A 26,100-nucleotide genomic window follows, 5' to 3' on the forward strand; every position below is an offset into this window, starting at 1 on the left:
CCTCAAAAGAAGACTCGGCAGCTTAATGATGGTAATACAACCAAGTGTGTAATACTTACTTTCAAAAAGTTCACCAGAACCCATAGAACATTAGTCATCAACATTGGCTGTCCTTACTGGTTGTTTTGGGAGTTTTAGATTAAATGTATTAAGAAGGTTCACAAAAATTTGTAGATGTTTAGAATTATATGATATACTGTACCAATACTATGGGTGCATTTGCATGACATACAAGTCAAGGTGCCATTGTTTACCCACATCTGTAGTTCCTTAATTGTTGTTCTTCATCATGGTCTCTGTGATGCAGACAGATGGTTTATGTGCATGAGTAAAGCCAGGTTCAGAGCCTACAACTTACAAAATAGTTTGGTGGAAACTCCATTTTAAGCATCTCATGACAAGTCTCTTAATCTTTCCTCACCTCTTCTTAAAACTCAGAATTGTTCATCAGGATGCCTTCCCTTCCCTTTGCTCTTAAAGCCTTAAGGTTCCCATTTCACAAGTGAGAAAAGAGTGGGAACAAATCCCCTCTCCCTTTGCATGGCATATACTGCCTTCTTTGCCTTGCTGGAAGTGACACAGTAAACTCTTGGAAGCATCAAACAGGCTTGTCATAAATGTTTTTGTTTGTAAGCCATCTTTGGGAACTAGCTTTAAAGACAGCAGACTCTAAAACCATTCTAGCCCCATTTTCTTCTGTAAGCTCAAACATTTCCTGGGTCTTCCCAAAATTGTCTCAGGGCTCTCTTTTCTCTCAACAGATCAATCAAATTCTTCACCCACAGATGATTCTCAGGTCTCTAATCTACCGTTATTGGCACTGAGTTAGACTTCAAAAATTAAAACCTATCAAAAAGTCTACCCTATTTCAGCCAGGGCAGTGGATAAAGATGCCACTTCTGGCTCCAGCAGCCTTGACAACAATGGCCTTCTCCATCTTGGCTGCTGCCAGTCCTACTATAGATGGATTCTCCATTTCATCCTGGCTCTTCTTCGGGCATAAGAATCAGTATCACAAGGGGAGATGCCAGACAAAACCCCTTTGATCTCAATACTGCTCTCTTATCCACTGGAATAGTCAGAACCAAGACCATCTTCATCTGTCTTGTTTGAGACTGTAGATGGTCAGTTGAAACATCATGCTTCCTAAGGGGATGTCTTAGCTTTTGGTCAGTTTTGTATTGTTCTGTTGTTCTAGGGTAAATCATCACCTTGGCAATAAAGCTTTTACAGTTCCAATCCATGGACCTGTACTCCTTGGAATAACACAGGACTGAGGTATACTATTGCACATACTGGCCTTCCACTCCATATTCTTGAATTTCATTGTACCTTGGATTGATGACATGACTGATGGCTTTTGTAAACCTCAATCTCACTTCATCTCCAAGATTTCAATCTGAGTTCCCGCCTGGTGTGACTTCTTCCTCAAATATTAGTATCTTATTCAAATTCACAGCAGACGGATTATTCATCAGTAAGGTTGATGCCCTGGATATGGTTCAAAGGTAGTAAGCAAATAAGCATACTTCAGCATTAAACCTACTTCATCACTCCCACTCCTACTCCCACAATTATATTACTCATCCTTACACATGGCCATCAGTCTTGTCAATGGAAATGGTACTGTTCCATACTCAAGGGCTCTTGCTGGATATCAGCACCTTTGTGCCAAGCACAACAGAACTGTATGGGCCAGCCTCAGGGCTCTAAGTGACATCTTTGACCTCTGTTTCCCTATGCTGGGCATTTGGGGATTGCTTTCCTCACTTGCCAGGTATGTGGGTTTCTGTAATTAAAATCTTTGGGCTCTACTGATCATTTTGCAAAATTAACCATATTAAGTTCTGGACTAACCCTGAGGCTTCTCAGGTATCTGCAGTTAGGTCAGGAGCTTCACTCTTTCTACAAAAGGGGGCAATTGAGGGAGTTTTTCTAGAGGAAATGTGCCTTTTCAAGGTATTTTATCTTGCCAAAGAAAGATGGCAGGCTTAGTCCTATATTGGACCTTTGCCTTCTCAACTTCCTTCCTTCCTTCCTTCCTTCCTTCCTTCCTTCCTTCCTTCCTTCCTTCCTTCCTTCCTTCCTTCCTTCCTTCCTTTCTAACTTATTTCCGTTCTTGTCTTGCAGAAGAGGATGTGATTCACATCTGTGGATTTACAAAATGCATACTTTCACATATCTACAGTACCTTATCTTTCCTTTGCTCTTTCTGTTGTATTTGATGGATCCATTTACCATTTTACCTGTTACCATTTCACTCTCTGTGGCCCTGAGAGTTTATTCTAAATGTTTGGAACCTGTTATGTTCTTCTCACTCCAAGGTACAGTATCAGTATGTTTCCTTATTGAGATTACTGTCTCTCTTTCCCAACAAAGCTCAATCCCTGGTCCTACAGCATCTTGACCTTAGGTCAATTGTGAAAAACCTTTTGCCTGCTATCCATTTCATGGCGGAAATGATGGATACCATCACAGGAGACTTTGCATACAAGATCTCCCTCTAATGGTCTCCGGAACCTTGCAGATAATTTATGCCAGTCCTATTCCTTTATAAGAGCCCTGTCTCAGATTAAAGTCAGATTATTTATTAATTATATTTTTCATTTTTCTCTTCTGATGGGATAGGATGCATATATGTTTGATTCGGAAACCTAAGTCTTTATGTCATCCTCACAACATTCCTTGATGTATATTTGTCTGACTAGCTTCATTTGACTGGGAGATAGGGGAAGGTGGATATAATGATTTGTGCATATCCAGTGTGTTTCTTTTTTTATATATATATACACATTTGCAGGCATAACTGGCCTCCCATGCTAAGCCATGATTTTATTATGGTTTGCTGGCTAAACCACAACTGGGTTAGCAGCTTACAAAGCATCATGACTAGATAAACACATCTGCTAAGCCATCATTATACATACCACATATTACTTGGCATGTTGTATGACCCATTCCTGAAATTTTTTAAATTTTTTTGGCTACCTAGAACTGATTGTGGAGTTCTTTAAAACTGACCAGTGCTACCAGAATCTATCTATCTTAACAATCTAAAATATCTATGAAGGTGCAAAATGGAAAAGAATTACTTTTCCCAAATATTAGTCCTTCTGACTTTGTGCACTGATGCAAGCAGTTTCATATGAACCTAACAGAAATCACTGACTGAAAGAGTTGTCATTCTGACCAGACAGCTATATTTAGATGAATTATTAGTTTCAAACTCTTGCAACACTTACTTCTGATTGGCCTATCTTCTAGCGATGGCTTTTACTTTCTCTGTACATATAGTTTTTTTATGTGATTCTTTATCCAAATACTGAATTTTTAAAACTTTATTTTAGGGGGCATTCAGACATTGCAGAAATCTGTTATTACATCTTCCTGGTCATGTAAACCAAGACAAGACTTTTAAAACCAGACACGGCAAAGCTGAACTGAATTTTGTTTTTATAATTACTTTGTCTTTGAGAAGGCCAAAGGAATGGCAAGGACGGTGGTGCAGTTCTTTTGCATCTCTCAGTGGATTTTGATGCTATTGATCCTTATATCCTGCTGGATTGATTATCTGGACTGAAATAGGGGTCAATGCTTCCATTGGTAACTCCAGTGTCAGCTTCAAAGGCTTCTGCTTATGGTTATTAGACTATGAGAATTTCAGGGTGCTCTATCACTCTTCTTGTTTGACATCTCTATAAAATGTTGGGGTGAGATCGTTGGGGAGTTATTATTGTTGGCACCAGTGTGCTGATGACACCCAGTTCTATTTCTCTCTCTAATTTCAGAATCAGGTGAGGTGAAGCAGATATTGGACCAGTGTCTGGATGAGCACAGTAAAATAAAGTTGAATCCTGGCAAGATTTGGGCATTATCAATTAGTGGCTCATGATTCTAAGTACTCCCCCTGGAAGAGTGGATTAGTTCCTATTACTGAATGATCCTCAACATTTTAGTTATTGTGGTTAAGGACCTCAAGTGTTGAAGACCCTAATATTCAAGAGGTGCTCTCTTCCAATATTTTTATACTCAAACATTCAGATCTATAGGGGAAAGGTATCCTCCTTGAGGGTCTGGAAGAAGCCATTATGTGGGGATATCAAAGACTTTCACTGTTTTGGGACCCCAGCTTTGGAATGCCCTCCCATTAAGGCTGGGTAGGTTAAGATATGACTTTTTATTCTCATATTTAGGACCCATGTCCTGGGCATGAGTTTTATTTTCTTAAATCCCTCTCTATTCTGGCTGAGTTAGCATGTTTATTACTATGTTTTCAACAAGCTATTATTTATTTCCAGTGGGTTTACTATTTTATTTATTTTATGAATTGAAACTCACCACAAGTGGTAATGGGCAGCTGAAAATATTTTAAATAACTAAATAAAACTGAAGAGGAATCTGTCCCCTACTCCCCCATCTACCATTTTTGAAGCCACATCTCTCTCACACACATTGCTCAGTGGGATGGCAGTTTTCTGCCTTTTCCAGAAGAGGTAGGGGGTGGTTGAAAGAAGAAGATTGGCAGGCATCTCTAATGTCTGACAGTGGAGAAGCACTGATTACAGAGCTTTGTGCAGCTTCACAAAGGAGAATTCTCCCTCCCTCCCTCTCCTTTCTTTACCCTTGCAACAAAAAAATCTGAAAAACTCTTAAGCCTTAGGATGTCTTCTTAGAGACCCTAGGATAGTAGCTTAAATATTTTTTTTCAGGACTTGTCAATTGAGACTACAGATATTAAATTATTATAGCAAATGAGGAAGTTGTCACCATGTGGCACAATCCATATTTCTGATTTTGTAGAAAGCCTTAGTGTGTTTAATAATGTTTACTTTCTAGTTTTTCACAAACCATTACGTGCTTTGGGTATTGTGCTGGTAAACAGTAGGTGGCAGTATTATGATTCGATTCATTAAGATTTTGCTTTTAAAAGTTGGAAAACTCCCTTCTCTTTGAGGAAAGAAGGGTAAAATGTACCATATTTTTCCGTTAATAAGACGCCCCCATGTATAAGACGACCCCTACTTTTCCAACCCAAAATTAAGAAATCAATATTTTAAAGATAAAGCAGAACACATTTTTATTTAGTAATTAGGTAACATTTACATGACACACTCAGTGGGAGGAGGTCCAAACTGTTTCTCTGCAGCTCTATTTCCGTGCTCTTTTGCATAACTGATAAAATTCAGTTTGAATTTTGCAGAGTAAGACATTCGCTTATTTATTTTTTTATTTTCTGACATATTTATGGGCTCAGAATGCTCTGACATTGCCAGTCCCTGTTGCATCTGCGCACTGCCTACACACTCTCCACCTCCGACGGGATGTGTTCCAATTGGTTTGTTCAGCATCAGCTGACGTCAGTTACATAAGGCTCGTGATTGGAGGAAGCCTGTTTGCAGAGACAAAGTATGGGCAGTTTTGTGCGGTTCTCTCCTCGGCTTACTTCCTTGTATAAGACGACCTTCAATTTTTAGTGTAACGATTTTAGAAAAAAGTATCATCTTATACACAAAAAAATACGGTATATAACGGTGGAATAGAAAAATTTAAAAACTGTATGTGGTACTCTGTGATGGAATAAGTGATGGTGGCCATTATTCCACCTAGAGATTTTGTACTCCACTGAATTTGTACTCTACAAGCAGTCTGATGATGGTTCATTTTCCAGAGATACATAGGTTCTATTCACATGACATGCTAAGATACAGAGTTCAGTTAACAAGGATACTACCACATTATTCCCATCCCTACTCTATATGGTTTCTAAACTTTCATTGTGGCATCTGGACTGGAAACCTATGCCACATGAATAAATGTTCTAATTTCCTGCCATTTTGTCTTGTTTTTAATCCAGATTTTAAAATGTGTCATTCAAGTGAGACTGCATTCATCTATTTGCTACATTCCTGAGAAAGGCATCATGAAAACTATCATCTTTACCTGGAAGCAATACTTCTGTCATATATTGAACTTTTTAAGTTTAAGAGTCCATTGGAGATGGGCGGCTAATAAATTTAAATAAATAAATAAGTATCTTTATGGTCTGCCTGCTTCTCCCTTGCAATTCTGCAAAGCTAAACTCTCCAAATTCAAAACAAAACAAATAGACAAAAGAACTTATTGCCATTCTTGAAGTCAAGCTCAACAAAATTTCTTTTTTTGGCAGGGCAACATAGGTCATCTCATTCAGACCTTGTTTAATGCAGAATCCAAATTAACAACAGTCTCCAAAGATTCTAGGAAACCAGATCTGGCTTACAAAAATCCAGATGACCACTGGATGGCAGCAAAGTGTTAGAGATACCTCGATTTTTGCAGCCCAGATCTGGTAACCATAATCTCTCCAGCCTTTCTTTAAATACATTACTGTAACAAAAGGGAGTTAACCAACTCCATCCATAATTAGCTACCCTAATATTCAACTGCCTTTCTGTAACTTAAGGCTATAGTTCCACATCCTGCATTCTAGAGCAGTGTTTCTCAACCTTGGGAACTTTAAGATGTGTGGACTTCAACTCCTAGAATTCCCCAGCCAGCTGGGGAATTCTAGGAGTTGAAGTCCACATGTCTTAAAATTCCCAAGGTTGAGAAACACTGTTCTAGAACAATAAAGAAAAGATATTCGCTGTACGCCGCCCAGAGTTACTTTTATGTGAGATGGGTGGCTATAAAAATATGATAAATAAATGATAAATATTGATCTTCATGTTGCATCCATCCATCTATCCATCCACCCATTCATTTACAGTATTTACCACCCAACCTAATCCCAAAATCCAAATCAGTACTATAAGTATTAATCAGTACTATCACATTGCCCTTCATTCATCTTTTTTCAGGGATAAATATATTCCAGTTTTCTTAATCTCTCCCTCATAATTCTTGATTTAAGTCTCTGATCACCCACATTGCTTTATTTGGGGGGGGTGTGCTTTTCTAATGAGTTTCCACAGTCAGGCTATTAATCATCATATTAATTTTGATTTTAATCTAGATTTTAAACTTGATTTAAAAAAAAATCTTTTAAAAAAGAGCTGAAGGACAGAACTATTAAGGATGAATGATTGTTCAACCCTATGTAATGAAGATCACTTGACAAATACTGAGAATAGCATTTTGATCTTTTTGAGTTACATCAAACTGATTTTGCAACATGAGACAACCCTTCCTGATCTTACCTTAAGTTTTACGGGTTAAATATTACAAAAAGCTTTCCTGCAAAGTTAAAAATTGGTGGAGATTTCTAAAACAAAGATATGTAGTATTGTAACTTGCTGATTCATAATTAAGGTGAAGATTTTCTGGGATTAGAGCCAGATTATCTACATGTTCAAGTCAAGCAATTTGAAGGTATTCTCTTAAATTACTCAATCAAGATGGTGACCTAAAGACCAAGAAGACATTTTCATGTATCCAAGTGCCTAAAGTGTCTATGTTACAGAAGTATTGATCATAAACTTTTGTTTAACAAAGACAGATAACCTTGCAAAGTCTCTCTTGCTTGTACACCGTTTTCTCAGATCAAGAGACATGTTAAGCAAGACTGTAAGGCAAGATGGTGCTTCTTATCACAACAGGCCATGTTCCTAATACGTCCCTAAAAATCTCCTTTCCTATTTATGATTAAAGCCCATCAATAGAGACTTTTTAAAGAGGGGGACAGTGGGGGAAATTCAATTGGGCCGTCATCCAAAGTATCACACACTTAACCATTTTATTTTTATTTATTTTTATTCAGTCATTGCAAGAGTTCTAGGTAGCATTTTTATAAGTTAAAATGCAATGCAAAGAGTTCTCTCAATATTTCCCATATATTCCTGATTACTTGGTCACTAACTTCAAGGAACAAAAAAGAAAAGAGGAGAAAAAAATTACACTGACACAGGGTGCAGTGAGAAAAAAGTGGACTTTTTATTAACAAGTCCCTCATTATCAGTCCTGCTCTTTACCACCAAAGTTTGGTAGCAAATTGCATTGCTGAGTTTTGATGGTGAACTGCTTAGACTCTATAATGTTTACTGTTGGAATAAGAGAAAAGGAAGTGACAAACACACACATTTTTAGGGGTACCTGGATCTCCCTGTCCCTAATTCAGCACCTTAACAACTACACCACACTGGCTTCTATAAGTGTGTGTATGTGTGTGTATGTGCGTGTAGTGACTGCCTCATTTAGCAACTGTTTGAATTACAACAGTGATGAAAAAAATCTTTGCGACCAGTTCTTGCATTTATGACCTTTGCACGTCTGTAAAGCAAAGGAAAGCTGAAGTAAGATCATAAGCACAGTCGCAGTTTCACTTAGTGACCACTTCGCTTAAAAACTGAGTTGCCGGACCCAACTGTGATTGCTAAATGAGGACTATCTGTATACTCACAAACACACACACACACACACACACACACAGACTAATGGCAACAGTGTACTGCCCTGCCTTCTAATACAGTATTTTCATTCCTTCTTCTGGACCTCTTGGAAATACCTGACTGGCGACAATTAGAGATAAAACAACTTTTTTTTTTAAGTTATTAAATATTAAGTCATTTTTTTTCTATTTCTCTTTTGGGCGCTATACTTTTTTCCCTTCACATACTGTACATTACAAAACTGTTTAAAGCTATTAGCTCCCAGAAGATTACCATACTTGTGCTACACTGAGGCGAACAGAAATACATGTAATACATACAGGTAGTCCTCAAGTTACAGCCACAATTGGGACTGGAATTTCCATCACTAAGCGATGTGGTCGTAAAGCTCTGTGGTGGCACCTCACCCCTGTAACATTCTTTCCTGAAACTTTTTAGACATTCATGCCTATTTGGAATATTAGTTGTTGTATTTTTCTATGTATGCTGCCAGTCTTCAATGTTTAATTAATATTATGTCCTTTACATTATTATTACATTGTGTTTTTATAGAGATCTCTTCATTACTGTATTATAGAATGTAGACACTCTTTCAGGTAAAATGCAAAATGCTTTTCATAATCAGTGTATATAGTCTATACTTTATTCGTAATATTTAACATTGTGTAGATATTGAGTTTCAAACCAGGTTTGCAGACAACTATATCGCTAATATCTATATTTTGTTTTTGATTAGCTTAAAATTGTGTATGTTCTTAACTGGGTAACCTCTTACTCAAAGATTGTATTCTGTGAACTGATTCCTGAATATTTATTAAAACAAGCTTGAGAGGTTAATTTCAGAAGTTGTGCAGGTGGCAATTATGAAGTAAGGCTTTTTACTTGTATTCACCCAAGGCAATCATTTTAAAACAATCTTCAACTACCCTAAGTCTGGACATGCTAAATACCATAGTTACTTTCATACCAGAGCTGTGATCAGGCAGTCATTAAAACCTGTGGAACATTTGCAATTAACTTCAACAGGTTTCTATTGCATAGAATAACTATCCAAATACTAACATTAGGTGTGGGTGTGTAATGTTGTTAACCCCGAGGATCTTATGTGAATAATATGCACATTTATACATGCAGTGGTGCTTAAAAGTTTGTGATCCCTTTTTAATTTTCAATATTTCTGCATAAATGACCTAAAATGTGATCTGTTCTCCACACAAGTTCTAAAACTAGATAAAGACAATCCAATGAAACAATTAATTAGTCAAAAACTTTATACATGTTCATTTATTCATTGAGGAAAATGATCCAAAGCTACATATTTGTGTGGTAAAAGTATGTGAACCTCTAGGATTATCAATTCATTTGAAGGGGAAATTAGAGCCAGGTGTTTCAATCAATGGGATGATAATCAGGTGTGAGCGTGGGAGGTCCTGCCTTATTTAAAGAACAGATTTCTGGGTGCTCACTATCAAAGTCTGATCTTTACAACATGGGTATGTGGAAGTGTGTCATGACTTGAGCAAAGGAGATTTCTGAGGACCTCCGAAAAACAGCTGTTGATGCTCATCAGGCTGGAAAAGGTTACAAAACTATTTCCAGAGAGTTTGGGCTCCATCAGTCCACTGTCAGGCAGATTGTGTACAAATGGAGGCAGGTCAACCCCATCGTTACCCCTTCCCCAGGAGTGGTTGACCAACCAAGATCACACTAAGAGCAAGGCGTGCAATACCCCAGGAGGTCTCAAAGGAACTAAAGGCCTCTCTTGCACTGGCAAATGTCTGTGTTCATAAGACTACCATCAGGAGAACACTGAACAACAACGGTGTGCATCACAGGATTGCAAGGAGAAAGCCACTCCTCTCCAAAAAGAACATTACTCTCTGTCTACAGTTTGCAAAAGACCATGTGGATAAGCCAGAAGGCTATTGGAAGAATGTTTGGTGGGAGGATGAGATCAAAATAGAACTTTGTGGCCTGAATGTAAAGTGTTATGTTTGGCAAAAGGCAAACACTGCATTCCAGCATAGGAACCTTATCCCATCTGTGAAACATGGTGGTAGCAGTATCATGGTTTGGGCCTGCTTTGCTGCTTCTGGACTAGGACAACTTGCCATCATTGATAGAACTATGAATTCTGAATTGTACCAGCAAATTCTACAAGAAAATGTCAGGGTACCTGTTCGTGAACTGAAGCTTAAGAGAAAGCGGTTCATGCAGCAAGTCAAGAGCCCAAAACACACAAGTTGTACAACCAAAGAAAGGTTAAAGCAGAAGAAAGTTAATGATTCAGAACGGCCAAGTCAAAGTCCTGAAATTCTAATCCTATAGAAATGTTGTGGAAGGACCTGAAGCGGATAGTTCATGCGAGGAAGCCCACCAACCTGCCTGGGTTGAAGCTGTTCTGTAAGGAGGAATGGTCTCAAATTCCTCCAAACTGATGTGCAGGACTGATTAACAGTTATTAGAAATGTTTAGTTCCAGTTATTGCTGCCCAAGAGGAGCACGCCAGTTACTGAAAGCAAAGATTCACATACTTTTGCCACACACAAATATGTAGCTTTGGATCATTTTCCTGAATAAATAAATGAAGAAGTATAATGTTTTTGACCCATTTGTTTAAGTGGGTTCTCTTTATCTAGTTTTAGGACTTGTGTCAAGAACAGATCACATTTTAGGTCATATTGAAAAAAATATGAAATATTGTAAATTCAAAAGGGTTCACAAAATTTTAAGCATGACTGTATAGCGAACGGTCAGATATTATTCACACTCATTCCTCTTCTCCTTTGCCTCCATCCACCTAAAGATCTTGAGAAGGGTGGCTGGAAAGGAAGGGAAAGCAATAAGTCTTCCCTTGCCTAGCAGCATTGTAGGGAGAAGATGGGAAAACTGACCTCTTTTGTCATATTCACTGTGAGAAAAGCAGACGCAACTACGTGTTCCCCACTTCCCAGTTATGTGACTGGCTGATCAACCGGTCAACAGACAAAGGAAGGATATTGCAATCTGCATAAATAGCAGTAAGAAATGAAGCCATTTATTTAAATCGGCTACACTGGTAGTCCTCAATTAACAACCACTCGTTCAGCAACCATTCAAAGTTATGACGGTGCTGAACAAGTGGTACTTATGACCAGTCCTTGAAATTCTGGCTGTCTCAGCACTCCCCACAGTCACATGATCACAATTTGGGCACTTGGCAACCAGCACACACTTACGATGGTTGCAGCATCTGGTGGTCACGTGATTGCCATTTGCGACCTTCCCTGCCAGCTTCCCACAAGCAAAGTCAATGGGGAAGCCAGGAGAAAAGGTTGCAAGTTGCTCCTGTAAGTCACTCCCACTCCCTCCATTTTCCTGCATGCCCTCCTGCCCTCCAGAGCACCCACACCCTGCCCAGCCATGCTCACATTGCAGCAGCCACTTACCTGTTCGCCAGTCTGCTTGTGAGCTGCCCAGGATTTGTGACTTCCTGCTGGCTTCCCTGTTGACTTTGCTTGTGGGAAGTTGGCAGGAAGTTGCTAAGAGGTCCTCGCTAAATGACCTGTGATCCTCGCTTAACAATGGCAACAGAAACTGCCGAGATTGCTGTCGCAAAGTGATGCAGTCATGTGACATCGCACTTTATGACAGCATCATTTAGTGACAGAAATTCTGGTCCCAATTGCTGTCATAACTCAAAGACTACCTGTAATATTAAGCTCAAGGTTTATTTCCTTCTGAATGTTACTAGTTTTTCTGGGTTTTTGACAACTGTATTGGATTACTTGAGTATCTTGTCTCATATCTTCATTAACCTGTGTAACATATTATTTCTATCTCTGTACTGAAACTGTTCCAGGTGTAGTATTCTAGCCCAGTGCACTATGAAAATGGCAAATGGCATTTTCATTATAGTTTTGATATACAAAGTGTATGAATACTTATAGTCCTGCAGCCAGGCTATTACACTAAGATACCTTTGTCTCTTTGTGAAAATAAGCATTTCTACAAGCTATTAAAAATGTTTACCAAACCAGTGAAAATTTCCAGCACTGTTTCACAGTTTGACACATTTTTTCATCAATTCTTTTGTATTAAGCATAGTATTATAGTTTACTTCATATTATTTAACTCTTCAAGTAACAAACTTCCAGGTATTTATTTATTTATTTATTTATTTAATTTATTTATATTTCAAATTTGTCACCATCCATCTCACTGTGGGGTGACTCTGGGCGGTTTACAATAAAAATAGAATAAGTATTGATTGAAATAGATAAATATTAATTAATTAAAATATGTTAAAAACACACTTCCTCTATAATACTTCCAAGAGGCAGATGTTGGAAGAATCTCTGCTGGACCGGGTGGGATGGGTCGATGTAATGGGGGTGAGATGGTCCTTTAGGTAACCTGGACCCATGCCATGTAGGGCTTGGTATAGGAAGTATAATTTAGTTATGAGTAAATAATATAGTAAAAATATCATTATTATAAGTGAATTAACTGCAGTAGTGGTTACAAAACAGCAATTCATACTCTTGACAGTTAAACAAACAACGATATGTATAACAAGCATAACTACAAAATATGCCAAAAGTTCTGAATTAAGTATATTCTCACACAGACAGAATTACTTCTTTTACATAATCTTTATTTACAGTTTTGTATTTTCCTCAAACTTCCCATAATAGCACTACGGTTATGGCATACAATTTCAATCCCAGTGTAGAACCAGAAGCAGATTTTCAGGAGAAAATCTATGTCACGACCCTATTTCTAGATTAAGTGAAGCTCTTTTCAGCAAGTTATTACAAATCCCAGCTCAATATAGTTTTTTTCCTTATAATCTAGTTATTTAGGCAAACCTACAGAGGGTAGGTTCAGTTGCTTTTCCAAGTATAATATTGTAGTGTAAACTTAAAACAGTTCATTACCACCAAATAGCACCAAATATTTATCTTTTACAGTGTGCATGTTATATTCCAGTATCAAAGTGCATATGTCTATGTAAAGCTCTTAATGCTAGATGTGGTTTATATATAGTTATTTATGGAAAAGTATATAAAAATACGTGAACTGGACATCCATGATATATTCAATGAAATATGAATGTAATGCAATTTATTGTATTACATTAAATAACTTCTAATATGTCAAATTTATTTATTTGATTTTTTTATGCCATCCAACTCCATACGACTCCAGTAAAAAAAAAAAAAAAGCAAAAACAAGTAAATAAGAATGCACTAAAAAATTAAACCAGATAAAATTACAAAACAGTTACAAGACAACACACAAATCTGAAATGGGGGAGAGGGTATGTTTTCACCTTACCCCAAGACCTGCAAGAATAGTCAGGTTTCAAGACCTTCCAGAATGCTATCAGAATGGAACCTTAAATAACTTCTAATAAAATAAAAATAGAAAATATGGTTTCTAATACTATATATCAAACTCTCTAGCAAAAGTTTGAAAATGAATTAGGCTTTTTTAAAAGGATGGTGGCTGAAAATCAGATCTACTGAGTGCAGACAGAGAAGAAAAATACAGAGACAATTAGCTGTGTTCACTAAGCATTAAATTATGTGACTGATCTTTAGATTGTGCATCCCACCAGCTTCATTACTATAGACCCAAATGTGGAGATGATTTATGTGGTTAGTTTTAAGTATGGCATGTTTTAATTAGCCAACTTCATATGAAACCAGCCTGAATTATAAAGCATAGCTTAAAGTTAGTTGAGGGGTAAAGAAGTTGACCAATTGCTGTTACCTTTCCTAAGTCCTAGGAGTAAAACAAATGATAAATGTTTGAGGGTCATGTGATTTCCTCTACCAACAGGGGGAGTAAAACCAGGCCAATATAACAAACCCAAGCCTTTTGTATAAATGTAATATTGGAAGATCCCAACACATATCACAGATGGGCATGTACTGAATAATATCCCTAAATGAATTCAGTTAAGAAGATGGATATCAACCAATTAATTTAAAAGCATTTAGAACATTATCTAGTCATTAAAAACAAATTAGCTTTTTAGAAGTATCATTAACTTGGAATAATTTCGGTAGTAAAATTTGACTTTGCTTTTCTTCCAACAATATAAATATGGCATTTAAAATAAGGTTCCATACAGTTTTCATGATGACTGTAAATAATTCCATAATTAATGCAAAATAAAATATTAATGATATAAATGTCTAATGATTAGGGAGTGAATTTACTTTTTTTGGCTTCTTTGTGCAAAGCTTTAACATTAAATAAGATAATTCAAGCACATTTAAAAACATACATATGCCTGATACCACAAGCATGAAAATAGTAAACACAGTTTTTTCAGTGGGTCGGGAAATAAAACAGTCAACTGCATTTGGGCAAGGAAACTCAGTACATTTCACTAACCAAGGCATTTTATATCCTCTATACATGTAATAAAATATATACATGAAGACTGTCTCAAAGATAATTCGGAAAAAAATGCTGCTAGTGTATGTCCACCACAGGGATCCCTCAATATGAAACTTTTGCCTTTTCAGATCTTCAATGTCAACTTTCTCTCCATGTCTGTATTCCCGTTTTTTCTCATGCTTTCTGTACGCAACGTGCATTGCCACCAAAAGGGCGGGAGTGGAGACAAAGATAAGTTGGAGAGCCCAAAGTCTAATGTGAGAAATTGGGAAATACTCATCATAGCAGACATTTTTGCATCCAGGTTGTAGGGTATTGCAAGTGAAATCATTCTGCTCATCTCCCCAGACATTTTCTGCAGCAACTACAAGAATCATGACACGAAAAATAAACAGGACAGTGAGCCAGATTTTCCCAATGCTGGTGGAGTGTCTGTTTACACCTCCTAAGATGGCTTGCAGGGCTCCCCAGTCCATAACTGTGTGTGTCCTTTAGCCTATTAAGACAAAAACAATATGCCAAATTATAACTGGTTTCATTCCATAATAAAAGTTTCATGAATTGCAAGTTTCTATGTCACTATTATTAAACATATCTAGTCTGACAGGAAAGACACAGTTCTGATTTTTTTTCTTTTCTTCTCAAAACATTCTAGAAAAGGGAAGATAGAACAATAGAAATAGTACAACTTTATTGGGTCAAATGATTTATGCAGGGTTTTACAATACTTTTTTTTACATGATGTGATTCCTCCTGATGGTCACTGTAACTGTTAACAATAACTGTTATTCTCTAGTGTCTGCTGTTAAGACATAAGTGTACCACAGAGGCAAATAGATGTAATAGCCATTTGTTGTTGTGAAGAAACCCTACAAAATGTAGTTCCAGAAATGGAGATCTCTTAGCAGCACCTTCAACAGCAATGAAAGAATACAATTTTGTTAAAGATGCCAAGATCCTTCTTCAATCCCTTTTTCTTTGAGTCTATGCCTCTAAGATTGTATTACTGAGAACACCACAGTTTTTTTTATTGATTGATAAGTTTCTGGGGGAGCATTTATGGCTAAAGAGTACAGAAAATATTATTTAAATATACAACTGGTACACAACTGATAGAGGTTTGTTGCGTAGAAGTTTAAATTCCATTTAAGATGCCTACCACTAGATTTGTTTCTAGTCTACCTATATACTTGAAATATATAAATTATTGAATAATTTCTATCACTCTCTTGGTAACTAAAATTCAAATCAATTCTTGTCATTTTTCCTTGGTTGTTTCGATGTACGCAACAATACCATATCACCAATCACCAAATGAATGCTTCAATCGTATCACTGTGTTGTGTTTATCTACAAAGATAAACGTATTGTGTCTGTACTGTATATTGTTTTAAACAAATAAGTTGGTTTCATATAGTCCAAATAGGAAGGACAAGGAAACTTGTAACTTGAACTGAATTCCAGCATGTTACAATATGAGCCTGTACATACTATCCTTGAGTACTGAAGCTGACCCTAACAAAAAGTGTATTATGTCATAGATTTATATTACTTTTATTTTGACAAAGATCATTAAGATCCAGATGAAATTTATTCTTTAGAATTCAGCTAAAATCTTTAATTTATTTTTAATCATTCCTCCCAGTAGGATTTGTTTAGGATTTAAAGTAACAGTTGTAAGTCTCCATATAAATAAATTCTCAGTATAGATTATAAGGGAAAAAATCACAAAGGAATATATAGTTTCAGCTCAAATATTTGGTTACCCATTCAAGCACTTCATAACCTAATAGCTTAGTATTCAATTTCCATACAATATTCAACAAAAAGAACAGAGGAAAGTTTTCAATGTTTGCTCTTTTATCATATATTGCAGTAAATTTTTGCCAGTTCAGAAAATGGTCTCATTGGAGGCAGCACCAAGCCAGCTTTATCTTGACTCCAAACCAAAACTGTGTGAGCCTGATAAATACTTGGATGGAGGACCACCAAGAAGACCATTCCAGGGCTGTAGGCTAAGTATGGAAGTCAGAAAAAAAAAGACAAATCCCTTCCACATATTTGCTGTGAGAAATGCCTATGTCCATATACAGGTGTCAAGCTTCACTCAAGGGCATCATTACCTTTACTATAAATCAGTGTTATCCAAACTTGGCCACTTTAAGATGAGTGGACTTCAACTCCCAGAATTCCCCAGCCAGCCATGCTGGCTGGGGAATTCTGGGAGCTGAAGTCAATTCATCTTAGTGGCCAAGTTTGGACAACACTGCTATAAATATAAAAGCCATAGAGAGCTTCTTCTGTGGTGGCACTCCATTTACAGAATTCCCTCCACAGAGAAGCTCAACTGGCACTGATATTAGCATTACATCTGTGCCAGGTAAAGACCTTGCTATTTTCCCAGGCTTTTTAATTGGCTTTTAATTGTATTTTAATGTCTGTTGTTTTAGATTTTGAATGACCACCCTGCTGCTGCCTAGGTTATATTCGGTTTTCATTTTGCATTTTATTTGACTTTACTGTATATGTTTTACTGAAACTGTATTTTTTTAGTGTGTTTTATTGTAAACTGCCCAGAAAGCTTTGGCTATTGGGTGGTTTAAAAATGTTAATAAAGAAAGAAAATTAGATCTAGCAAATTGCAGGTTCTGTGAAAAGACACACATGCTAACTGGTATATCAGGCCTAGAATCTTAACTATGAAGATTAAGGTAGCACACATAATTAATGTCATTGAAATCATTAATATTTGTAGGATGATGATAATAAATATGACATTGTACAATTAATTCCTCAGAACTGCCTCTTGCAATTATTTTTCCTGATGTAACAAATATATTTGCCAGGGAACTTTAAAAAAATGATGAAGATGGATATGAATAATATAAAAGGTATCTTTTTACTATAGATGCACTAATTATCACAGATACACTAATGGAGAAACATGTCTCTCTTTGTACCCATAAAGGTATGAAAAAGATACTCAAGTTGTTATTTGCATGTCCAAATTAATTCATGTAAAATATTATATTTTAATTGATTTATTTACAGAGCCTATAGGTTGCTCCAATCAAGCAACCTGGAAAGGGGTACAATTTCCAATGGCTAATTAGAAGTAAAACAGATGCAAAACAAGTTAAAAACAACGTTATACATTATAATCACATAAAACTGGGAGAGGTATTCAGAATAATAATAAAAAATTCTATCATGAAGGAATAGTCATAATTTGTTAATTAATTATTAATAAATGAATGAATTTATACCCTGATTTTGTGTTGATACAGCCACTTAAAATGGCTTACAACAATCAAATTAATTAATTATGTAAAATGGATTTTCGTAAAACAAGTATATGGGGCAAGCTACTATTTGAATGTTATGGAAGAAGAATCTAAGGCTGAAGCAGATTGTCTCAATCCTGGAATTAACAAGCCTGACGGAAGTATTAATTTCTATTCAGAGTAAAGGTATTTGTCTATACAGAGTAGTAGAGAATACAGGATATTTCCTTTCTTTTAAAGTGCCTGTTACAGCAACTTCAGAGTCATGCTGCTTCTATGTGGTCCACATGACTATTCAGGAAGTCTGATCAAACCCACATCTTGAATTTCAAGCATGCTGTTCATGTGCAGAAACATGTAAATATTCTTTTAAAATGATCTTCCTTTAGACATATGTGCTTCTGCCTTGCCCTGCATCCAGTTTCTATTTATCTCAAGTAATATTGTTTCTATGGTAGAATTTGAAAAAAAAAAGTAACTGGAAAACATGTAACATCAAACATTAACACATCAGTAATACAGCATACAATATGTTAATTCAAAAATTAACCACAATTGTGACGCTGAACAAAAATCTGATGTTTTGATTTCAGAGGGGGAGAAAAATATTGCAGAGAGACAGAGGGAGGGAGAGGAGGGGGAGAGATTCTTTTCATCACTCCTTTTTGGGGCTTTCTTGAAGCACGTTGATGCCTTATTCACCAATTACTTGCTGAATCTCTCATTGCCCAAAGGACTAATGAAAGAAGACATCGCCTCCAACGTCATCCCTTCCCAATCTGCAATCGGTTCTCAAGGATGAGGGCAGCACGTGGCTGTAAACTCCCTGTATCCTCCTATCCCTAATTACTGGACACCTAGCGAAGCATCTCGAGCACGAATCTAGTTTGCTGAACCGGAACGTGTCTAAAACACCGAGCAAAGATGATTTCCCTCGAAATGCTTGCCCTCTCCTTGTATGTTCTCCCCCCACCACCACCTTTCTCCCTCACTCCCTCACATACAGATTTCACCAACGTAAACTATGTACCACCCCACTGCTTCCCCGCAGAAATCCGGATTCCTTCCAGAAATGGAGAAGAAATCCGCGCTCATCTTCTGCCCGACCTGTTTGCTCTGGTTAGCCGCAACAGGTTGGGTGCGCGCGCCTCTACTCTCTGGCGCTCCCGTGCTTTCCAGACTCTTTATGGACTAGACCTTCCCATTTTCCTTCATACTCCAAGCAGCCCTCTCGTTTTACCACCACCTTCGCCTCTTCCTCCTCCTCCTCCTCTTCTTTTACAAAGGTCTCCCCTCCTCCGACCGCGCACTCCTCCCTTCGCGTAGGCATGGCTTCAGGCGGCAGCAGAAGCCCCCTCACCCTCAGAGCAACGTACAGCCGGGAACCCAAAAGGCGTCGCGGGGCGTCTTCAGCCCGGCTCTCTTGGTCCTCTTGTGCGACCGCCAGACGGGGCGACCGACCGCTCCCGGCCGCGCTGCTGGCTCTCTCGCGGCCGCCGCGGTGACTTCGAGGGATCTTCCTCCCGGCTGGTCTGCAGCGGCTCTTTAGCTACGCCTCCGCCAGACGCTGTTGCAAGAACAAGAGGCGGGAAGACACGGGGGGGGGGGGGGAGAGAAGTTCACGTAGCAAATTCTCCCAGTCCGAATTGTCGTCCAGAATTGTACAGCTCAGATGTGCATCTGCCCATCTCCTTGGGGTCAGGAGTATGACATGATCAGGACTCTCTTGAAGGCCAAGCCACTCCAAGATACTTTATCTCCCAATTCAAGAGGTGGAAGACCAAACTCACTCAACCAGAAAGCATCAGTGTCTTTCTGCCCTTTGCTACTGTAAAAATGAAATAATAAACACTCTTGAGTTGAACGCAGCCCTTTTGGCGCTCTGGATACATCCAGGTTGTTTCCTTGACACCAGAACAGAAATGGTTTGTCACTGCCTCTCCGCTGGCTGTTTTCCCACCTTCCCAAGTTAGCCTACAGACCTGCTATTTCCTAGAGAGCTCCTATCCAAGTACAGTACCGAACAGGACTTATCCTGCTTAGCTTTCCAGCCCAAAGTCAGCCAGGTGCTGCAAAAGAGATATTATTAATTGTTTGTTCTTGTTTGGGATTTGAATTAGCAGTCTGGGGCAGTTACCTCACTCTGTCCAACTGTAGGGTCAGGCTGCTTGAAGAAATGGTCTGAAAACCCATTAAGGATGGAAAGACCAAATAGGTATACAGTTTATTTTGACTGTTAGTGCTAGGAGTGGTCCACTTGGAAGCATCCTGGATTCTGTCCCTTTTGTTCAAGGTAAGTTTTCCAGTCAAAGGGCTGTTCATGTTATCTGAGCAAAATATTGTCAATTATTATCAAGTCTTTCCTATCCTCATTGATGTTCTCCAGTGAGAAAGAAAAATGGAGAAAGTATAAAGACGCTGGCAAAAAACAAACAAACAAATCCAGGAGACACACTTGCCTGGATAGAAATAATTCCTACAATGGTCCATAGAGGCTAACCCCACATATACATACAATTGCTTGTCTAACATTGGACATGGCCCCAGCATTTGCACAATGTCAGCTATAATCTCCCACCAATGTGTTGCAAGCAGCAATAAATTCAGCTGCTCAGAAAACTGTGGAACAGATACATTTGTGCTTTGCATCTCTGTTTCAGAAGCAGCATGCGTTCATGCCTGTTGTTTCAGCTGGTTGCCTGTAAATTACATTACCTATTCCATACCACAGAGTCCCAGCCAACAGTTTGCACACCCCAACAGATGAGATGAGCAGGAAAATTGGGCTGGATTTACACTGAGTTGGGGATGAGAGGGGACTCCGGTGAGTGTGTGTGATAAGTTTCACTGATGGAAAAATACAGCTCATTTTCTCCCTTTTCCCCAGTGTAACAAAATATGAAAATTTAATTTAAACAAGTAGAACTAAAATATATTTAATTAGTTTCAGAACAACTGAGGGAAAATGGAGATTCAGTGCTTGATGATGAAAAGAGGTTCAGAACCTTTCCTCCTTTTCAGCATGTGTCAATGTAATAACATAAATGTGCAGGAATATTAGACATTTTATGATGCATACAATCAACCTTGGAAGGCCTTCAGAGATTATTGTATACAGTCATTTGTGCCAGAATGATTTGGTTTTTACTGCTTTTGTATTATTATTATTATTATATTATTTCTATTACATTGTCATTTGTTACATTTTGTACCTGCCTAAAGTTCTTCAGGATTGATGCAGTTAATAAATGTTCTAAATAAACCAACACATATGGAAATTATGGAGTTTTATACAAATTCTGTGTACAAATTGTAAGTTGTATACACCTCCCTTATTTGAGCTCTCTCTTTAATCTGAGACAGATCTGCTATCTTATATGATGTCTTCCATGACTCCACCATTCCAGAAAGGGGACTATTGTAGTATACATCCTGTGGTTTTACTCATTACTTGATGGCCAGCAGGCAATGTACAAGTGTCCTTATCCAATGGAATTCTAATGGTGGTATGTTTGATAGTGGAGTCAAGATAATCACTTATATTGGAGAAAACTGTATGGTATGGGAAAAGTAATGTTGGTTGCCTTAGAAAGCCATTTTGGTTGCTGTGGGGTGTGAAATACTGCACTCTTTTACTGTGTAGGGACACAGCATTTTGAGAATAACCAAGTAATGTAGCAGAACAATCTTATAGAAAGAAACTATCAATCCAAAAAGAGTGGTCAAATTATTCCCATAATTCATACTTTTCTTACTTTTTCTAGTATATCCATCTGCTGGTTTCACAAATTTAGATATAAACAGCGATATTTTCACTTGTTAAACTACAGAAATATCATTTTGTAAATGTATTACAGTAACAAATTCATAAAATCAATGTGGGCATTCCAAAGTGGGTTTATCACCTTAGATTAATTTCATAACTTTTGAGGATTTGCACAGATGAGGTACAACATGAACTTGCTATTACTAAGCTGTTATTCACTTATATCCTCTCTTTCATCAAGGTAGCATCCTTCCCCTCCTCCAGCAACCATATGTGGTAGGTTGGGCTGACAGAATGTCTGGCCAAAAGTGACCAATGAACTTCCATGGCTGAGGGTGGACCTGAAAGTGGGTTACCGCAGTCCTAATCCAACACTTTAACAATGCCGTACTAGTTTTCTAACCTGTGTTATTAACTGCAGAACAAGGAATGAAAAAAACTTATCCAACAAATCATGTAAATTATACTGCAAGCAAAGCATCTGAGGCTTAGGTAATTGCATACCAAATTCAGCAAACATTTTCCAGATCCCAATTTCTCCTGTACTTGATGAATTCTTCATTTCTTTTGCATAATTCTTTGCACGGGATTACGATTCTGATTCATCAGAGTCCTTAAGTACGTATGGCTTAATACTATGCATTCTCTCAGATAACATGTCCTTTGTTGAAGGATGTCACTGAGTCCATTTTCTCTGTAGTTCACACGCTTGCATTGCTTCATTACGCAAATATGCCATAACATAGTATTTTACCTGTTACTGATAGTTAAGTTTTAATATGTAGCTGGGGTTCTATCTGTCCAACTCTGGATTCTGCTAGCTTCAGCCTATGTTTTTGTGCTTGATAACTTCTTTTTGGTGTTGCTAAACTGTATGGTTGCAATAAAAAAATTAACTAAAGTATATAAAAATAAGGCAAAAATACTTTTCTAGGCTTAAACCAGTCAGTACATGCCTCTTCCAGTCAAGAAAAAATTACATTTTAATAACTGCAACAAGCGTTTAGTTCACTTTCTTTTATTCCTAGCCTTGATTACTCATGATCATTGTATTGTTTATCTAGTAAAGAAATTACTTAATTGTTTTTTTAAACCTATTCTGCTATGCCAAGTGAAAATAAATTCCATGATCAGGGTACCTTAATGTGTCAGTCATTTTAGAAAGAATGGTTGAGTTATGCATTGCACAAAACTATTATGATTTGTTTAGTTTTGTTTTAGCATGAGATTTATGAACCTAATTGGTTATGGTTTGTAAATCATAGTTTATGCTTGAAGCCAACCATTCTCAGCCTCAGTAAATCATGGTTAAAACAACCATCATTTATCTTAATGTGTGAATCCAACCTCTGGTGACAATATACACCAGCCTTGAAAGGGATAATATAAACTCCTGGTGAGCTCCTAACAGAGTAGCACTTACATAGAAGTGCTGTTGATTAATTGATGGCTGTGTGGAAGCTATAAAAGTGGCTAAAACTTCCTTAACTGTTATTATTATACAAATTCCAGAAGCTTTTCTGCATCACACATAACTCCTAGCAGTGAACTCTCTATCAGCTTAGAATCTCCAGAGATGGGATGTGCTTCTGATTCACTGCCTATCATGAACCACTGCCTATATCATGATAACCAAAATGTGTGCTCCAGAATGATAAAAACATTCCAAACCTATTATGTATCAGATGATTAATGTGATGGTGGTTTCCCCAGACTTCATATATGGTGTTCATCCAGTAAGAGATTACTGATTGATACAGTGTTCTTCCATATTCAATTTTTAAAAATCCAACCTGCTTATATAAAAGTAATGGTGAATTTTCTAAGCAGTAAAAAATGAAGTCAAAAAACCTTTCACTACCCAAATTGCAACCCTCCTATCTATGGAGAGAATCACGTTTACCTCCCTACCATGTAGCTGTTAAAATAAAGAGCTTTTTGGGAAAAATAGCAACCATAAAACAGCACTACAAACATGATTGACATGGATGTGCTTTGTTGAATGTTTAAAAGAATGCAAATCAAAAAATTGAGTCTATTACTTAAAACACTGTTTTGAGGCCAGCCTTTGTCAGTCCCTTGACAGTAAATTGAAAATATAAGGTAGAAATTATTTTCACTGTAACTAATTAATTGGACTGCTTACTAGAAGTGGGTTGATCTGGCCAGTTGCATAACTTTCTTAACTTAGTCACTGTAGGAAATAGGTTTTCTTCCTTGTTTCATCTTATTCTAAGCTAGGAACATTTGGCGAAGATAACCAATTATTTCCAAATTGGTATTTGAATTGTTTTGTTTTGCTTTAAGCTTGTTTCCAATAACCTTCAGGAAAATAAGAACATTTAATCTATATAGTGAATAAAGTTCTGATGGTTTTAGCAAGTCAACATCTATAAAGGAAAGGAATTCATGAGTCTAGAATAACAGATAGACAATAGACTGACTTGGACAGAACTGTAAGTAGGGCTGAAAGCAATTATGAAGGAAGTGGAGAACTAGAAATCTAAGGACCATGGCTTTAGAATGAAGGGGATAATGTAGTTGCCAACTTGCTGTATCTAAATTCTTGATCAGTCATCCCTCAATCTGGTCACTGTTTTGGATTTTATTTCCCATCATCTGCCAGGCCAAGAGAACGGTGAAGGGCAGAGTTGAACAATCTCACCAATTTCTTGATTGAGAGCTTCTAGTGCTTTAGAAACACAGACAAATTAAATCAGCATAATCTCCAAGCAAGTTCTTTCAATATACTAGTGTATAGGAATTGTAACAAACACACTTGAATGGGATATTGGGATGGATAAGGAAAGGAATAAGAACTGTGCTGTTGTTTTTGCCAGGGCTTCAGATGACTTATTTATTTATTTATTTATTATTATTTATTTATTGCCAGAATTTTACAAATAACCATTTTTAACAATTTGTTTTCAATATATGCTGGAGGGTAAGTGCATGTGTGTTGGTGGGGAGGAGGGATGTTAATTAAGCATTTTTAAGGGGCCAAAATAGAATCTCTAATTCATTGACATGCTAAAAAAATCTACAAATTTAAGAAATAATCATGTTAATTTTGTTCTGTTATTTTAGCTTAAATTCATGAAGTTAACTGAATAGAAATTGAGTGGTTTAGAATAATGCTTTTATATAGCCATCTGCAAATCTTACATGCATGTCCACTTATGGTTTTGGGAACTTTCTACAAAAGGCAATATCTTAGAACTTTTTTCTGGTGCAATATATATTTTTTTTAATCTGCGCTCAGTTGTTACCGACTCTGCAGTGACTGCTTGGATGAGTCCTTTGGAAACAGGAGCTCACCCTGCTAACGCAAAGGCTGGACTCGAACCGCTGAAGCGTTGACCATTTCTGGCCGGCAACTTTCAGCGTCATTAAGCCGCTCTGGTGCAATAAGTTCTTCATAATTTTTCTTTATTTTCTACCATTTAAATTTGCAATCACCTGCTGCACTTGATTCAGAATGAAGGATGTTATACAAACAAAAGTGTTCTCTTTCTGTTTTTTAAAATCTCTAGCAAATCTGAAATGCTGACAGATGAATTAGTAACTGGTGAGTCACAAATTAAGTGGATAGTATAAGAGGTAGAAAACAAGTCAAGCCTATTGAAGTTTGAACTGGGGTCCAGAGATGTCATCCTTTCAGCATTTTATGGCCTTAGTTGATCCTTTAATGTGGCATTTCTTCTTTAGTTGAAAAAAACCTAAATAAACCAAATCTCTGGTTTATTTATTTAAAGCATTAAGATCAAGTCATGCATATTAGATAGAAAGGTTTAGCCTTAAAAGGTTAATAAACATTATCTGGCAACATGTAAGCTTGAATAGCAAAATACAGGTAACATACAACTGTCTGCTATAAGAAATGCTAAGGGACCCTACTTGTTGCTAATTGCTTCTAAATTGGTTTAACACCTCTTGTTTAAGAGAATGTATGTAGGTAGAGGATGACAATTACTGTGGGCTGTCTTTAGGGCTGGTTTATAAATATAGGGTATGCATGTTTAAAATTCATAACTATATTTATATTTCAACTTAGCAATTGTCTACAATGTGTTAGTAATGGGGATATTTGGTATCTTTGTTTATTAGATTAGATTTATACCTTATTTGTTACTATATTTATTAAAAGTTTGTTCCACATTTCCTCCAAGGTGTTCAAGGCAGCACACAGCATTTCTTTCCCCCTGATTTAACTTCATAATAGTGCTGTGAGTCAAGACCATTCAAGGTTGCCTTATTGTGGTCCAGAGAAAGAATAGAAGATGAAGATATA

At 37.2% G+C, this 26,100-nt stretch overlaps 1 protein-coding gene across 2 annotated transcripts; it reads right to left on the reverse strand.

The window, feature by feature from the left end:
- Positions 1–12,985: 12,985 nt before the first annotated feature.
- LOC103051171 (gap junction beta-2 protein-like) lies at positions 12,986–19,567 on the reverse strand. 2 transcript variants are annotated; one of them, XM_007427542.2, is made up of 2 exons: positions 19,420–19,567; positions 12,986–15,255 (listed from the first exon to the last, which is right to left on the reverse strand). In XM_007427542.2, the coding sequence occupies exon 2, from the start codon at positions 15,233–15,235 to the stop codon at positions 14,552–14,554; it is 684 nt and encodes a 227-aa protein (XP_007427604.1). In that variant the 5' UTR covers positions 15,236–15,255; positions 19,420–19,567; the 3' UTR covers positions 12,986–14,551. The 2 variants fall into 2 exon arrangements, with proteins under 2 accessions (XP_007427604.1, XP_007427603.1); XM_007427541.2 differs by having other exon boundaries at positions 19,404–19,567.
- Between the last annotated feature and the right edge of the window lie 6,533 nt (positions 19,568–26,100).

Source organism: Python bivittatus, unplaced genomic scaffold (assembly GCF_059951505.1).
Source record: "Python bivittatus isolate LINGU-HERP-01145 unplaced genomic scaffold, Pbiv_v1 ctg000340_np1212, whole genome shotgun sequence".
In the NCBI taxonomy this organism is placed as follows: Eukaryota; Metazoa; Chordata; class Lepidosauria; order Squamata; family Pythonidae; genus Python; species Python bivittatus.

What these genes read in the sequence shown, in the direction of transcription:
- LOC103051171 (XM_007427542.2), bottom strand. Translation starts at nt 15,235, where the DNA reads ATGGACTGGGGAGCCCTGCAAGCCATCTTAGGAGGTGTAAACAGACAC.